This window comes from Scleropages formosus, chromosome 23, assembly GCF_900964775.1.
Source record: "Scleropages formosus chromosome 23, fSclFor1.1, whole genome shotgun sequence".
NCBI classification, from domain to species: domain Eukaryota; kingdom Metazoa; phylum Chordata; class Actinopteri; order Osteoglossiformes; family Osteoglossidae; genus Scleropages; species Scleropages formosus.
In genome coordinates this window covers 19,722,800-19,740,582 of record NC_041828.1, presented here as the reverse complement: position 1 = coordinate 19,740,582, position 17,783 = coordinate 19,722,800, and the positions used below count along the sequence as shown (strand labels likewise).

At 41.8% G+C, this 17,783-nt stretch overlaps 1 protein-coding gene across 1 annotated transcript; it reads right to left on the bottom strand.

The window, feature by feature from the left end:
• Positions 1-13,298: 13,298 nt before the first annotated feature.
• pmf1 (polyamine modulated factor 1) lies at positions 13,299-16,737 on the bottom strand. Its single transcript, XM_018765896.2, has 5 exons — positions 16,537-16,737; positions 15,873-15,978; positions 14,548-14,648; positions 14,210-14,405; positions 13,299-13,529 (listed from the first exon to the last, which is right to left on the bottom strand). The coding sequence occupies exons 1-5, from the start codon at positions 16,725-16,727 to the stop codon at positions 13,464-13,466; spliced, it is 660 nt and encodes a 219-aa protein (XP_018621412.1). The 5' UTR covers positions 16,728-16,737; the 3' UTR covers positions 13,299-13,463.
• Between the last annotated feature and the right edge of the window lie 1,046 nt (positions 16,738-17,783).

The window sequence follows — 17,783 nt, the reverse complement described above, 5'->3', positions numbered from 1 at the left end:
CTATGAGGTCTCAATCAGGGGAGCTCCACAGAGGACTCCTGCAGTCATATGGAAATGAAGGTGTGATCTGAAGGCCGGGTGGACGCACGAGGGCCAGTGGCAAGGGTCTTGCCATTGTCCACTGGCTTTCTCCCAGCCTTTCAGATGACCATACAGGGGCTACACGGGTTAATCTCCATGAATCTCACTACCCCCCCCCCCCCCCCCCCCCCACCACCACCACCACACCTCCTTTGGTCCTTCATAGTGCAAAACTGGTGCTCCCCCAACTCCACATGTTCCCACACAAAACTGGAATCCACAAGGGTTCAGCTTGGAAAATTATGCACAGACATTCCTTCCGCTGTGCTGAAAATTAAATGCAAGTGGTAAACATTGGTAAAGGTACTGAGCTTATGACCAAAAGGATACAGGTTGTGGACGAAGGCTCGGCCGTACCTGTACCTTCTTGTGTAAAATACCGTACAGTAATCCTAGATATTTCAATGGAAATTTAGAGCTGAATCCAGTGGATGTCAAAGTACAAAACAATCTTAAAACTGTTACTAAAATTAAATGCATTTTGAAATCATTTGTCAATCAGTTATAGTCACACACACACACACACACACATGCACACACACTGTCTGAAACCGCTTGTCCTGAGCAGGGTCGTGGCAAACCGGAGCCTAACCCGGCAACACAGCGTGCAAGGCTGGAGGGGGAGGGGACCCACCCAGGATGGACAATTATATTCAAGTTTTGGCTAAAATTAATCAAATTTACTATTGAAAGGCACAACTAATGAAGCCTGAACTTCTGCGAAATCTCTGGATTTCTAACTGCAACTGAGAGACGAGTCCTGTCTCTTTGCCTGCAAACATTTGATGACATGTATTTAATGGTAAAGATGGGGCAGCAGGTAGTGTAATGGTAAGTGCTGGTGGACCTAGAGGCTCCAGGTCTGAATCCCACCTCCTGCTGTAGCACCAAAACCTTTATTCATTTAACTGACACTGCTCCAAAGTGGCTTACAGGGTAGCATTACCTACAGTTATTCACCCATTTACACATCTGGGTAATTCATACCGTAGCAATTTACTGAGCAAGGTACTTAGCTTTACTTGCACCAGTAAAAATTACCCAGCTGTATAAATGGGTGAATCAGCGTAAGCTCCTTCAGAGAAAAGCATCATCTAAATGAAGAACCGTAAATATGATAAGGCAAACAAGTATAATGCAGGAAAGTGACGAGCTCCATGGACACAGGACGCAGCTGCAAGCTGATTGTTCAGGACATGCCAGGTGCTGCCTACTCCTTTCTACGCGTGAACAGATGGGTTGGGGGTCAAGCTCTCCCAGCGTAGTACGAAATCACATATTCTCCCTGTTGTCTCAAGTCCAGCAGGTGCCAGGTTGGTCAGCTCGGCACCTCAGCCAGCTCTCAAGTCATTCTTTCCAGTACATTACACTGAGGGGGGGAGTATTCCACCGGTGAGGTATACCAGGTGGCACATCATTCACTGTGAAATCACACAGGTAAAACCAGCAGCTTACTGATCAAAGCTTCCTAGCAAAGAATGGTATGAAGAGAAAGTGAGTAGAGGGAGCCTAAAGAGTCCCTACACACACACACACACACACACACACACACACTTTCAGAACCGCTTGTCCCATACAGGGTCGCAGGGAACCAGAGCCTACCCGGCAACACAGGGCGTAAGGCCGGAGGGGGAAAGGACACACCCAGGGCGGGACGCCAGTCCATCACAAGGCACCCCAAGCAGGACTCAAATCCCAGACCCACCAGAGAGCAGGACCAGGTCCAACCCACTGCGCCACCGCGCCCCAAGTCCCTACACATGCTAACTATACTTTATTAGAAATGGTCTCCATGCTCCCCCATTCTCTGCACAAATTTTAATATTTTCCCATGTTCTGCTTGACATGTTCTTCCAAGAAGCGAAAGAAACATAAAATGACCATAAACGAAATTAGCTCATGTATACGGACTTTGTGGCCACCCTGTAGTTCTCATCACCATGGCTGTCAATTATTTATGGAGGTTTACTATATAGAACTTCCAATTATCTTATGAGAGGGCAGAAGAAAATTAATGTGTTGTTGTATGAAGATATTAAAGGGCTTATCATTTGCAATTTAGTTTAAACACAGCATGCATTTTGCTGAAGTGCATCATTAAGACCCACATTGAATTCCTGACTTAAATCAAGGCAATAAAAAATGACCCCCCCCCCCACACACACACACACACACACACACACACACACACACACACACAAATAGAAACACATGGAATGTCTTATTTATCTGCATGCAGCCTTTAATCACCTCTTCCTTCAGAAACAACAAGTAGAAACATGCTTGTCAGTTGGGCAGCTGGCAGTGTAGTGGCTACAGCCTTTGCATGCAAAAGGTTGCTGGTTTGAATCTCTACAGCTGTTGTACTGCCCTTAAACAAGGTGTTTACCTTCAGTTCCACCAGTGAGAATTACCCAGCTGTGTAAAGGGTAAATCAGTGTAAAACCTTTTGGAGGAAAGCATCAGATAAATGAATAAATGTAATGTCGCCAACACAGGCCGGAGCACCTCCACAGAGTGCCTGTCGCTCTTTGTCTGATCAGGAACAAGGTCCGACCATGTGGGGTCTAGTGCTAACGGAGCAGCGCAGCAACAGTACTGACTGCGCTCATCTGGAGCTCCCACATACAGGGCAATTGGTTCATTTCCTCAATCAACTGCACAAACTGGAATGAAAGGAATCACGACACTTCCAGCATCTCCTATTCCAGTATTAATACAATCAGCAGGTTTTACACACCAGTTATATGGAACATTGTTGTGTTACTCTGCTCACTCCTTCATCCACAGTAACTTTGCAAGGATTTACCCCTTTATAGAGCATGGTATTCTGCATGGAGCATTCCGGGCAAGTACAGCGAGCAGGAGCAGATTCGAACCAGCAACCTACCAGCAGTATTTTATCAAACTCACGATACTGAAATACATAGCTTAAGTTTATAGTTTTTCAAAGTCAATATTGCTGAAGAAATTTGCTAAATTCTGGACCACTAAATGTGGTATTGTAATAAAGGACTTTACATTGTCATTGTGCTCTGGATCCATATAAAACAGTATACTGTATATATTCTTATATACTAAATGACATGATAATTTCAAACAGGATTACAGAGGAAAAGAACTTGGAAGAGCTCAGTCCAACAGTAAAGTCTAGAAGAAATACCCTTTCTTTACCCTTGCTCTTTTTCCATCAGGATCTCTAGCGCGGTGTTTCCACCTGTCACTTTCGGAGGGGAAGAACCCAGGTTCGAATGGTACCTGCCGGTCTATTCGTCTAAATGGAATTGTCTTGCTCTAAACAACAAAAGTTACTCCTTTTACCAACTAAGACTCCGAGGACCGCTTCAACAAAGTGTCGGTGTTTAACACACCCCCTCCTACAGCAGTGTTCTCGAGCAAAGTCAAAGAAGTGTATAATTCATATATTTATGTGTGACAGTATAAAAACACTATACACTATAAAGGCAGACACAGTATGTATAGATAGATAGATAGATAGATAGATAGATAGATTCATTCGCTCAGTGACTCCAGTGAAATTAAACACAGTCCCCAAAATAAACATTTTACATTTTCCGCACTGGAAATGAAAAGTAACCCAGCTGATCGTGATCTCGCTTCTTTGGTTTTCCGATTTAAGCATAAAACAGATGAATAAAGTACATAACAGTCGGGCGGCTGTTAAAGTGCAGGTTCGGTGAAACACACGGGAACCCAAACTGGCTAGAGCTCCGCACATCCTCACAGAAGGTCTGTTGTCTCAGCGCGTGAAACTTGATCAAAGACATAAAAGTACATCGTGGGCGCGCGCACTTACTTGAAGTTGAACAAACAAACATCGGCAGAAGCGCCAGGAGCCTCCGTGGCTGGTTCATCCTTGAAGAAAAATCTTTTATAAATTACGAGCAGTTAGGGTCTTGAACAAAGTTTCTTCGCCCTCTCGGAGAGCACCATAAAAAATAAATTATTCGAAATATCCAAGTGAAACGGCGAGAGAGAGAGAAACTTGGGGAAACGAAGCAGCATTTGGAAGTCAAGAAGACATTTCCGTCTCCAGCTCCGTCCCTGAGCACAGCTGCTTCAAAACTCGTCCCCCTCTGTGTGTCCAGAGCGCTGAGGATGGAGAGCGTGACGCGAGTCAGAGTCCCCTCGCGCTCGGGGTCTCTGCTGGGGGTCCCCGCTGGACCAATGGCAGGACGACGGGAGGCGGCCCGCTCCTTTCACAGTGCATTAGTATTCATGGGAAGGGGTTCCCATCCGCGGGCGACACCGCCGCCACATGTGTTGGAGAGAAGGCACCAGGACAGATGTTGAAGGTCTCTGAAGACCACAGCAAGGCTTTTTCTTTTTTTTTTTTTGCTCAGGTAAAATACCAAACTATATAATTGTGTCAACAAGTGCAAGTAGTTCAGTATACAAATCTTCCTTTGTAAACGGCCTTGGAGGAAATGTCAGCTAAATATATATCAGTTCTGAAGGCAGCTCTGGCCAAGTTGTATTCTGATGTCAAACAACAGAATAAGCAAAGGAATAAAAAGAAAATTGTGACTGAGGTTCAGATTTTTTTCCATGACTTCTTTCAAAGGACCTAAATCTGCAACATTTTTTTTCCACATGCTCATGCAGATCTTGGGCAACATGGTCTCTCATATTCTGAGGCTGTGGGTTCAACAGTGGGTTTGAATCCAGCTCAGTGTGTGTGGAGTTTCCCTGTGTTTATGTGGGTTTCCTCCAGGTGCTCCCGTTTCCTCCCACATTTGAAATTCAGATGAATTGCTCCCTCTTAATTTTCTATAGCGTGTGACAAATTCCTTATATGTGTGAACATACTTGGCAATAAAGCTCGTTCTGATTCTGATTCTGATTCTGAATGCATGTATGTGTTTGCATGTGTCTATGTGTGAGGGAATGAGAGTGTGTGATCGTCCCTGCGAGGGACTGGAAAAATTTCCCATTCCTTTCATGTTAAATATGTGCAAATAGTGAAAAAAGATACTAGACAAAGCATCAATGATCTTCAGATATGTATTTATACATCTTAATATACTTAATAGCATGGAGTTCATGAAGTTAATACATGATACAGTATTAATTACATGATGTAATTAATACACAGCACACATCATCTGAAACCACTTGTCCCATACGGGCTCGCAGGGAGCCAGAGCCTAACCCGGTAACACAGGGCGTAAGGCTGGAGGGGGAGGGGACACAAGTCCGTCGCAAGGCACCCCAAGCAGGACTCGAACCCCATACCCACTAGAGAGCAGGACGTAGTCCAACCCACTGCACCACCACACCCTCCTGTAACTAATACTGATAACTTAATAAATATTACTGTACTTGACTAGCTATAGCAAGACATTAAATGATGAAGGACTGCATGAGGGAAAAAATGATAAAAGTACATACTCTACTAAAAATATTAAAGTATATATGATTCCATAATGTCCATCTTGCCTGCTTGGAGCATTGCACTTTGTAAGGAAATAACTTTTTCTTTCTGCAAACAATAATGTTGTTATTGACTGATTGTCCTTCGCTCAGTTGAACTTCAAATGAAATGTTTGTTCAGAAATTCAGTATGAAAATAATAAGAAAAATCCAACTTCTAAATATGTGCATTCAAAGTTATACACTTATTATGAACACTGTTACTCAAAGTAGCAATAAAGCAGAGAAGGAATAAGAATTAGAAGAATCAGAAGAATCCAATTTATTTGAGCAAGTATGCACACGCAAGGAATTCTGCTTCGCTTCCCAGTGGCTCATATTGTAGAGTAGACAAAAAAAAAACCTACAACATACTTATACACACATATAAACATATATACATACAGGGATTTATTTTGAGGGGAAAAATAAATAACAGGGAATGGAACAAATAATGAGGGACTGAATAAATAACGAAGAAGTGAACAAGTAGAAACAAAACAAATAAAGAAACAAATAAAATTCAAATAATTCCTGCTATAAATTTAATTATATAAATAAAATAATTTAATATAAAATTGATAATATAAATATTTTTTAGTATTTAGAATGTATCTATTGTTAAAGCTACTGCAAGGAAAGTAAACTTGACCACCTGAGTCCCTCCCAAGTTTCAAATGCTCCACTAAGCAGATATGCTCTACAGATTTCTCATACTAATATAACATATGCATTTTTCTTTCTATGCTAAAATCCCCCTTTTCTCAATTACATTACCTATCCTGGTAGCAGTTTCAAATGAAAAACTCTTATATAATACAGTATAATATGACTTAAAATTATTGTATATAATAATATATTATATTGTATATTTATAATACCCTTTCATATAAATCAATAGTGTAAAGTCTGTAATACGACTGGTCATATTCACAAAAACAACACAAGAAGAATGTCCTTCAGGTCCAAGGTGGTATCTCTAACCATTGCGCCACCTGCTGCCTTTTTTGGTCAAATCGCCACAACGGAGGACAGAGATTCCTTAGTCTGACATTGAAACTTATGCATTGAGCCTCCATACAATTCATCCAGTTAAACATTGTTCTTTTTTCCCCAGATATCCCCCTTTTCGCTTGATGGTGACGTGGTACAGTTAGAAACAGAAGCAGAAATGGCCATTTCTTCAGACATGTCTTTAGTAGTGGGCCTGGACTGCAAACACTGAGTTGATTTGTTTTCTTTGGCTCCTTCATTAGGTCCTTTACTTTGAGACCATGATGTGGAAAAAAATTGATGTTCCTTGTCATCCTTGAAGGGCAAACTGGCCATTGTTTCTTCTTACAACTGCTGTATGAGCAGGGAAAGTTTGAAAGTGTAGGTTTTAGAGCAGAGCGAGAACTAAACCAGTCATGTGACCTCCCCGAGTATAAGAGCTGTATTAACGGCTCAGACTGGGCACATTGAAAACACACGTTAAGTAATTGATCTTTTTCTCCAACACTTTGTCACCCAGCGTCACTTTAGCTCCAGAGCACTTAAGGTTTCAGGGAGCATAACATTACATAACACCTCAGTATCTTGCATTTTCATAGGCACTGGAGAGCTTCAACAGCACAGCAAGCTGTCTTGCAGGAAGTAAGGAGAAGAGGGGATTTTCTCTATTTCATCTGAAAGAGAACAGAGTCTCTCCTTCCATAACTTCACATCAAGCATAGTCAGTTGACATTAGAGCCCACAACTGTGAAAACTGATGAGTCACAGGTATCAGACAGACCAGTGTTTTGTGCAGCATCCAGACCAAGTTCATCATTCCCACCTGTGGTGGAACTTGCCCAGTTATATAGCCATTGGAAGACAGTTATTTTCAGAAATCTATACTTAATAAATATTTAATTGTTTTTTTCTTTTAGTTATACCTTGCTGTAGGCATGGACTTCATGATTTTATTACACATTGCAAAAATTTCTTTTTGGTTGCCTTAGTGTGAGACTACTTGTAGATTCATGTCAAGGATATGAGAACCTGCCAAGAAATAGAGAAAAGATCTACACCTGCTCTGCAGTTCTATCCTATTCCTCACAGGTGAGCACAGAATCCACACTTAAGGGCACTAGGGGGCATCCAAGATGCCAGAGGCTTTTGCAAGAAATATACTGGCAGGGGAAAAAAATAATTATTTGTCTAACAACCAATCAGATCCGGTGGATGGTGGAACTGGAAGCAAAAGCTGAGCGCTCTGGACCAGCGGGGAGGAGCTGCAGAGAAAAGACCCGTCTGTCAAGTTTGTGTTGGCAGAGTGCCCAGTGTAATGGAGCTGTTTATTGGGCCTTTAGTGTAAAATGTCCAGCACCATGCACAGCTATATTAAGTGTCCTTGTGAGAATCAGTGCTGGGGCAGCCGCAGCCCCTTATCCTATTAGTTTCATAATAGCCTTGCGGTTACCCATGGCGACAATCACAGGGTACTAATCTGGGCTCGTATTCAGCCCCCCGTGCGCTTTTCATGCTATCGCTTTCACAAGCTGTTGGCTCCATTATCCACAAGGAAGGGGGGAATCTAGAGTGAGGCAGGGGGAGAGGAAACGGAGAGGAAGAGCAAAAGAAAGGGGCAAAAAGGAGCGAAAGGGGGAGTGAAAGGAGACTAACAAGGAGGTGGAAGAAGTGAACTGCAGAAAGGGAAATATATTTTAAAGATGAGAACAAGCATAGGAACAATTTAGCATAACTGAGACATAGCAATTAAAACCAAACACATGGCAGAAAACATGAAAAAAAGTTTTAGGGTATAGCAGCATGTGACTGGGAATGTCATCTTTTAAGGCACTGCGACAAAAGTACTGAAAGCAGCCCTGGAAGTTAATACAGGAACACTTGATCCAACTTACAAACACAAGTTAGGGTGGAAGTCTTTTTGTAACTTGATTTGTTCATAACTTTAAAGTCACTTTTACAACTAAATTGTAATCACTGTAAACTGAATAATCCAGACATCCATTCACTCATTAGTGGGTTAGATTCTGTAAAAACTGCAGACAAGCTGTAATAACTAAAAAAACTACCCTAAAACACTTCCACCCATCCAATATTGATTACCATTTGCCCACTGCAAGATTGCAGTAGTCTGCTATATCCTAGAAGAAAATGATATGAAGGAGGGCCCAAGACACCAGCATGCAGTGTACTTTTACTAAGTTTTATTAATGTTAAACTACATTAAATGTTAAACTTTTTAAAATGACTGAAAATAAAAATTATTTCTTTTACACAACTGTGTATTCAACGCAGACCAACAGCTTTACGCCACTTTCAACTACCGATTTCAAGAAGCTTTTTTCCAAAGTGACACACATCTTATTTAGCTGATGCATGCAAGGTGCTGAGTTAGACCCGACCCATAGCGACCACTTGTGTGGTTTCCAAGGCAAGTCAACGGAGAATCAGAGGTGGGTTGCAAGGTCCTTCCTCTGCATGTCAGGGGAAGCAAACACAAGGAAAAACACAGAGCCGCTGTACACCCCAAGCGGGACTCAAAACCCAGACCCACCACACGGGAAGGGATCAGTCAAACCCCCCATTTAACTGATACTTTTCTCTGAAGCATCTTATAATTATTTACTCATTTATACAGCTGAGTAATTTTATTGGAGCAATTCAAGATAATTACCTTGCTCATGGGTACAACAACCAGAGGTAAGATTCAAACCTGTGAGCTTGGGGACCAAAGGCAGCAGCTCTAAGCACTACACTACCAGCTACCCCATGCAAATAACTGCCCTGGGTTTTCCAGCATGGTCTGGAAGCAGGACAGCAAAGGTAAGAGGTCAGGGATCCTTTGATCACGTTGCGTTTATTGTGAACAACTGCGCACTGTTGCCAAAATGAATATATAGGCCTATCCAAAAAAGACCATCAGCAAAACTTTTCCTGCTAATAGCTCTGCTGTTTCCCCAATTATTCTGTTAAAGGGCTGCTGATGCTATTTTTTGTCCACCAGACAGAAACATTCAAGAGCTGCTGACATCCTCCATAATTAAAGGGTATTCGCTAGCCTACTGGCTACAGTTGCTGTCTTTTGACCCAAAAGATGCCAGTTTGAATCTCCCTTACTGTAGCACCCTTGACTATGGAATTTTCCCAAACTTGCACAAGTGGAATTATTCATTTGTATAAATGCGTAAACAGTTTTAAGTAGCTTAGCACTTACAAGTCGCTTTGGATAAAAGCATCAGCTAAAGCTGTCCTGTGGACTGCTGTAACTGTCTGGTTTGGCTCGGCTACCAAATTGGACAGAAACAGGCTGCAAAGGATGGTCAAGACGGTTGAGAGGATCATTGGTGCACCCCTGCCTACCCTTCAGTTCTTGTAGAAGCCCAGAATGAGGCAGGCAAAATCATCACTGATCCCACATACAGAGCACTGTCCGCCAGAACAACCAGACACAAGAACAGTTTTTTTCCCTCAGGCCATCACTCTCATGAACAGTTAACATTCCACTATAGGTCTCCTGTCAGTGCAGCAATATCCAACCACTTTGGTAATTTACTTCTTATTTATTTCCATTTTTTGTATTTATACTAAAAGGGGGTGCGGTGGCGCAGTGGGTTTGGCCAGGGCCTACTCTCCGGTGGGTCTGAGGTTTGAGTCCTGGTGGGGGTGCCTTGTGATGGACTGGCGTCCCATCCTGGATGTGTCCCCTCCCCCTCCAGCCCTCTGCCCTGGGTTAGACTCTGGCTCTTGCCGTGACCCTGCTTGGGACAAGCGGTTTCATAGGAGTGTGTGTGTGCGTATGTATGTATACTACTACTATTCCTACTCTTGTATTTGTATACTCTGTAAGTATGTTATTTATTTATTCTGTAATTCTGTGGCAGCTGTTTGTCTGTAAATACTGGAAGCATCAAGAACCACAGAAAATTCCTTGTGTGTGTCAGTACACTTGGCCAATAAAACTCATTCTCATTCTCTAAATGAAGAAATGTAAATAACACACCCAATATGGCTGACAGACACTCCTGTGTTATTTCCTACACTTCCCATAATGCATCCCTCTCACATCCCTAACACACCGACGGATGGAGAAATTTAGATGCAGACACTTGCATCACTTAATGACTGTCAAACACTCAGAGAGGTAATTAATGGGTATGATTCTAGGCGGTAAGATTGGGAAACAAATAGTATTTTTCTTATATCCAGTAAACAGCAATGAAAATTGCGCCAACTAGTGTACATTAGTGGATGTAACATGATGCATGACTTTCAAATGATTTTTGGACACACACACACACACACACACACACACACACACACACACATACACACATTTTCGGAACCGCTTATCCCATATGGGGTCACGGGGAACCGGAGCCTACCCGGTAACACAGGGCGTAAGGCCGGAGGGGGAAGGGACACACCCAGGACGGGACGCCAGTCCGCCACAAGGCACCCCAAGTGGGACTCGAACCCCAGACCCACCGGAGAGCAGGACCTGGTCCAACCCACTATGCCATCGCGCCCCTCATTTTTGGACAGCTTTTGGATAAATTTTGTTATACTGATTTTTTGTAAATCAAAAACTGGGTGTCAATCAGCTGTTACACTGAACTTTTTGACAGAGCTTTTAAATCGAGGGACATCTGTATTACTTAATGGGATTATATGATGAAAGACATGAAGAACACATAACGGAAAAATGGGAGTAAATAAAAAAGAATGACAATAACAACAAAGTAAAATAATTTTAAAAAGCAAGTACATCCTATAATCACTGACATTCAGGAACACTAAATATATGCTGTAAATACCACACATGCACATATTGTGTTTGTAATCTATGAGTGTATTTTGCTGCTGTCTAATTGTGATACATGGAAATGCTACTTATTTTACAGGCAGAAAAATAGAATACACAACAGTGAAGAAACCTATGCTTGGAGGTTTCGAATCCAGCTGTTTCCATGGACTTAGTACGTTCTCCCCTTGTTTTTGTGCCTTTTCTCCAAGTGCTTGTTTCTTCCCACAGTTGAAAGACACGAATTTCAGGTTAATTGGAGGCTATAAATTACTCATAGTGTATGAATGTGTGAGTCAATGTATAGGTGTATAACTACCCTGCAATGGACTGGTATCCTGTCCTGGGTGTACACTACTTAACATTGAGCACAATGCTTCCAGAAGAGGCTCTGCGGCACTATCAGACTGATTTTGAGGGTTTACAGATAGTCAGTATGGGAGCAAATAATTTCTGTTTGAAAATTCAAAACTCAGATATTTGAAATGTACAGAAACTTTTCAGTAACAAACATGTTACTATTTTTTGTTTTAAGTTTTTTTTGAGAAAGACCTCACACACCAGTTTTGCAGCACCAGCACACCGCAAACAGTAAGTGCTACTGTATTTATTGTTATTCTTGTATTGCTAAATTTAATTTGATATGGGTGGAAAGATTGAGAATCTGCAATTAAACACCAACACCATGGTCTAGCTCTGAGCCACAGTTTTTTTATTGAGTTTCCTTATTTACACCATGTTGCGAATACTCCTGCTAGAGCACTCAACACGTACTACTTTCTCATTCACCGAGGTACGTGCACAAGCCATCTCAGCTCACCAGAGGGGTGGGCTGTCTTAACCCACACCTCCCCCACCTCCACATGAATCTCTGCTCCTAGAACATCCCACCCTGTGCAGCTGTCCTGTTTTCTGATATTCATTCATCAGATGCTTTTTTCTGAAACATGCAACTTGAGTAAACAAGTGCATTGTCACCAATAGAGATATAAATGCAGACTCATAATTCTCAAAGTAGCCAGTTAGTCCCATATCACTCTTTTGCCAGCACACATTATATAACTGAAAGCATGTAGCATTGATGAGAAGAACCTCGCTAGCAGTGAGGTTCATATCTTTCAACAATCTCTGGTAAAAAAAAAAGTAATATACAACAGCTTCTTCGTGTGAGCTGATTATCCATTACTGGAATGGCTTTGGGCAGCCATCAAAGTTTCCTTTTGATTCTGGAATGTCAGCTTCATCATTTTCAAGAGTCAGCAGCCACATGCTTCAGCAATCACTTTTTTAGGAACCATATTGCAATGTCTCAGACATTACTTGCCTGCCCTCTTCATCACTACCTTCAGCTTCACTTAAAGCAACCACAAGAATAGCACTAATGAGTTATTATTGATTAATAAGTGACACTAACTGGCGTACACATCTGTAAAATTCTTTCTCTTCAGTTGCTTCAAGAAATACAAACCCAGTACAAATTCAGCACAAAATAATGAGCCTTGTTTGAGGTCACTGTGCTGTTATGGATGGGCATAGTGATATCAAATGACCTATTAATTGTTAATATCTCAAAAAAGTAAAAGAGATAGTGGTAACTGAGAAGGCACAAACACAGCACAAAACAATCAGCCTAGTTTCATGCCCCTGCACTGTACAAATGATACGACATGTGAAGAAAACAAGTTATGATCTATGAAGAGTTCATTCGCCTCTTCTCTCCAGGCTGAACTGCTGCAATGTCCTACTGACAGGTCTTCCTTCCTGTGGTATGAGCTAGGTATTTCACAACTTTGCACTATTTTGTTTTGTAAAGTCTACCCCAGCAAGTCACCTTGGATAAAGGTTCACCTGAATAAATAATAAAACAATTGCAGCAAATCCTATAGCAATTTGGACCACACAATGAAGACACATGCTGTAATGTTTCTAGATTATTCAGAAACAAGAGAATTGAAGTTTAAAGAAGAAAAAAAAAAAAAAAGAAAAGGGGGGGGGTACTTTTGTCAATGGAAAGAAAAAGAAAAGAGGTGTTAAAATTTGTTCGAAATACTGAAATTCTAGAAGAGAAATACACAATAATGCTGTTATGTGAAAACTCAAATGTGTACAGTAAATTATTCCAGAATAAGTTGGATGGCACTGATGTCACATAGGAAAATTACAAGTTATCAAAGTTCTGTGAGGGAGACAAAGACTCCAGAGCCTCCAGTGTGCCAGCGGTGGCCTAGAGGGAAAAAGAAGCAACATCTCAATTTAGCAAAGAAGTAGTGGTGCTGTTTCTGGGTTATTCTCAAAATTTGTTCAAGGATACTACCGAATCATAATTTACTGTGTAAAATACTTTGATAGCTGTGATGTTAATGAAATAATTAATACACAACATTAATTGTACTCCAGTTGTGTACATTGGCCCACATTACATTTATTTATCAGACACTTTCCTCCAAAGCAACTTCCAATGAACTCTATGTAGTGTTATCAGCCCACACACCTTATCCACCACGGTGACTTACACTGCTAGATACACTACTCACAATGGGTCACTCATCCACACATCAGCGGAACACACCCTCTCTGTGTCACTCACACACTATGGGGGAACCTGAACAGCATGTCTTTGGACTGTGGGAAGAAACCCACACAGACAACATGCAAACTTCACACAGACTGAGTGGGAATCGAACCCACATCCTCTCGCACCACCGAGGCGCTGTGAGACAGCAGCACTACTCGCTGTGCCACCCATTAACACATTCAATTTAATTCAGATTAAAATGTGAAGGCAATGTAAATATAAAGAGAACAAAATGAACACCATGTGTCTGATGCAAAACATTAATGAACATCGGCACCTTATTTAATCAAGTAGGCACGTGCATTTATCTTCACGTCAGAGCATCTCACCCGCCACTCCTCGACGCTACTGGCAATGCGCTGTTCAGTGAGGGCAATGCGCTCGCGGCCAACCTGAGCTTTCTGAGCCAGTGTAGCATTCTCCTTCTGAAGCTTTTTCAGCTCCCTGTGTAGATACTGTCGCTGTTGCATGTAGTATGGCATCACAAAACTGCACAGGTCCTTCTCTGGCACCCCACTTGGACGCCTTACAAGGATAGAGAAATTAGAGCACGTATGTATGATGGTGTATAATGGCCCATGCATGTGTGCAGTACTCTCAGGTACTTTGGCACATACCCGAGCCAACAGGACAAAGAAATGTGACAGTGGGCAACTGTTTCGCTCACCATGCTGGGTCCATGCTCTCCGTCGCCGCTGCTTCCAGTCGGTCTAGCTCCTCAAGTTTATACTGGAGATTTCCCTCCTCCATGATCTGAGCAATGTCATCCTGCAAAGAAGCACCAAAATATGAGCATAACAGCTGCAATGTGCAGGTAAACTCATTCTTAGGGGCTCCAGCATGGGTTCTGCAAAGACTGCATGTCAAGAAAGTTTATTTAAAACCACTAGAACCAGAATCAGAACGAGCTTTATTGCCATGTTCACACATACAAGGAATTTGTCTTGGTGACAGAAACTTCCACAGCACAGACAGAATGACAGTGACAAGACACAGATGAGAAGATAGAATATGTGAATAAAGGATAAAAAATATAAAGTACACAATATACAAAAAATAGTCACTAGACATTATATGTATGTTCTATACAAATGCAAGGGAATGTGAGTAAGACATATGATGTGATAAATAGATATAAATATAAATAGCATTGTGTATTGCATTGGTTTACTCTCTAGAGGGGATTTAGCTGTTCATGAGGTAGATGGCCTGGAGAAAGAAACTTTTCTTGTGCCTGGCTGTCCTGGCGCTCAGTGCTCTGTAGTGCCGGCCAGATGGCAAAGGTTCAAAGAGGAAGTGGCGGGGTGAGGGGTCTAGAATGATTTTGCTAGCCCTTTTCTGACTCTGGATGAGTGCAGTTCTTGGAGAGCTGGGGGGGTGTGCCGATGATTCTTCCAGCAGTCCGAACTATCTACTGTAGTCTTCTGATGTCTGATTTTGTAGCTGAGCTGAACCAGACAGTTATAGAGGTGCAGAGGACAGACTCGATGACTGCAGAGTAGAATTGCATCAGTAGCTCCTGTGGCAGGTTGAACTTCCTCAGCTGGCGAAGGAAGTACAACCTCTGCTGGGCCTTCTTCACAATGGAGTCTATGTGGAACTCCCACTTCAGGTCCTGTGAGATGGTGGTGCCCAGGAACCTGAATGACTCCACTGTTGCCACAGTGCTGTTCATGATGGTGAATGGGGATAATGCTGAGGTGTTTCTCCTAAAGTTTAAGATCATCTCCACTGTTTTGAGCGTGTTCAGCTCCAGGTTGTTATGACTGCACCAGACAGCCAGCTCTTGGACCTCCTGTTTGTAAGCAGACTCTTCACCATCTAACTAAGCTAACTTAATGAAAATATTCCTGTGCTGCAAAGTCCCATAAGTATCAAAAAGGTTTTTTTTTTTCCCCCCTAAGAACACCACTGAAAATATTTTGTAGTAACTTTCACAAATCCTGCTGAAATTCACAATATTGTGACACCGTGACTTGAGTAGTACCTCACCTGAATTGCTGCCTGCAGCTCTGAGACGAACTGCTTGTGGATGCTCTCCGTCAGCTGGGGCTTCTGCTTGTAAAAAGGGTGGAAGGTCTTGGCAAACCTGTGGAAACTGAGAAGGACACAATCAGTCGAGGCAAGTTCTCCAAAGTCACAGCAGTCCACTGACAGACTCAGAATCAGAATGTGAGGTCATAAATAATGTTTAACTAGATGACACCTTCATCTTACAATAGCAGACAAGCAACTTTACAATCATGTCTGACGTATAGATTTATAATACACAGCAGGAGGTATATAATATTCCAATCACTTAGGTAAATACCAACCAACCAAGAGCTTAGATCTGAACCTACAACCTCCGATATCAGAGAGAGAGTGCCATCTTCATTCATTCATTTTTAATGAATAAAAAAATGTTACAAATAACTATATAAGGGTTAGAAATTCGAAACCTTTCTTTCCTTTGTTTGAGGTTTTCTCACCAAAATCTGGTTAACTTACATTACTTCATTCACTAATTCTTTCTCTACTTTCATTGCTATGAAAAGGAAATTAAGACTCAAAAAATGGAAAAAAAAAAAAAAAAAAAAAAAAAGTGGAGATGCCACGTAGAGACTTTGAAGTGTACAGCAACAGGCCCCTCGTCGTGTCGTGTCGGTCAACTCACCTGACATCGGCTATCAGTCTCTCCAAGCTCTTCTCCATAACTTTGTTGAAAAGCTTCAGTCGGTTCCTCCGCGGATCAGCTGTATCGGATTTGCTGGTTCTGTCCGCACACGGGCCCGAAACGTTTTCACGCCTCGTCTCATCTTCGGAACCACAAGTCCCCTTACTGTCCGGTTCTCCGTTGCCCTCCATCTTTTTCTTGTTTGTGTTTGCGACTGCCCGCCAAATCATTAGCCCCGCCTTCACAGTAGTCGCGGGCTCTGAGTGGCCTTAGCCGTCACTTTAAAGTCTTCTATTCGATAAATTGACTGTCAATCAAAACACTCTCTTCGTTTATCATTGGTAGAAATCCTTCCACATCGCGATTCTCTGCTTAAAGACACAGTGCACAGTAATCTCATACACTGTACTGTCAAATATATGAATATACAGTACATTATATGAAAAGTTATATGAATAAGTACATGTGAATTTATATAACTAAATTAACACAGTTAACGACTGACAGTGGTTCAAGCTGTTGCTTTGTACTGGAAAAAGAAAAATTTCGTTAAAAACGTTTCTGAAAATAAAATAAATAAATAAATAAAATGAATAAGGACGGGGGACATATTACTATTCTATTTAGGCAAGTGTGCCGTTAGTCTATGTAAAAATTTATTCTAAAGTTTTGCGCTGCAGTGTCACTGAGACGAAGGTCAAGGTGAGAATATATTAGCAAAGTGTCGCAATGGATTTCTGGAACAGGAGAATTGAAACGAACAATTTTTGTCCTCTCTTTTTCGTTTAAAGCGTCGTCGAAATGAAGAAAATAAAAATGGAAAAAGCACTGCTGTACTAAACTTTTTTCTGCTGTCATAACATGACAATGAAGTGGTTAACCAGTTAGAAGAGAAAATGTAACACAATACATGTAAAAAAAGAAAAGCGTCAGCAAATGAATAAGTGTACATCCAGAGTATTTTGATTTATTTTCATAGCATAAATACGCACTGTCAGGGTTCACATCCATATCAGTGAACACTGCATGCATTTTCTTCTGAACTTTACCCTGATTTTGAAACTTTTTTCTGTACAGTACGTCTGAGGGGTGGCACCGCAGCTGTGGCTGTGCGCTCAGATACGGGTTTAAATCCTGCTCTGTCCCTACACAGTTTCTAGACTATGTTCTCCCAGTATTTGCACGGCTTTCCCCAGGTGCTCCGGTTTCCTCCCACAGTCCAAGACGTGTTTCAGGTGAACCGGTGG

What these genes read in the sequence shown, in the direction of transcription:
- pmf1 (XM_018765896.2), bottom strand. Translation starts at nt 16,727, where the DNA reads ATGGAGGGCAACGGAGAACCGGACAGTAAGGGGACTTGTGGTTCCGAA. An exon ending in AGACTGATAGCCGATGTCAG is followed by an intron (nt 15,979 to 16,536) that starts GTGAGTTGACCG and finishes TGTCCTTCTCAG; the next exon opens with TTTCCACAGGTTTGCCAAGA. An exon ending in GTAGCGTCGAGGAGTGGCGG is followed by an intron (nt 13,530 to 14,209) that starts GTGAGATGCTCT and finishes TTTTCCCTCTAG; the next exon opens with GCCACCGCTGGCACACTGGA.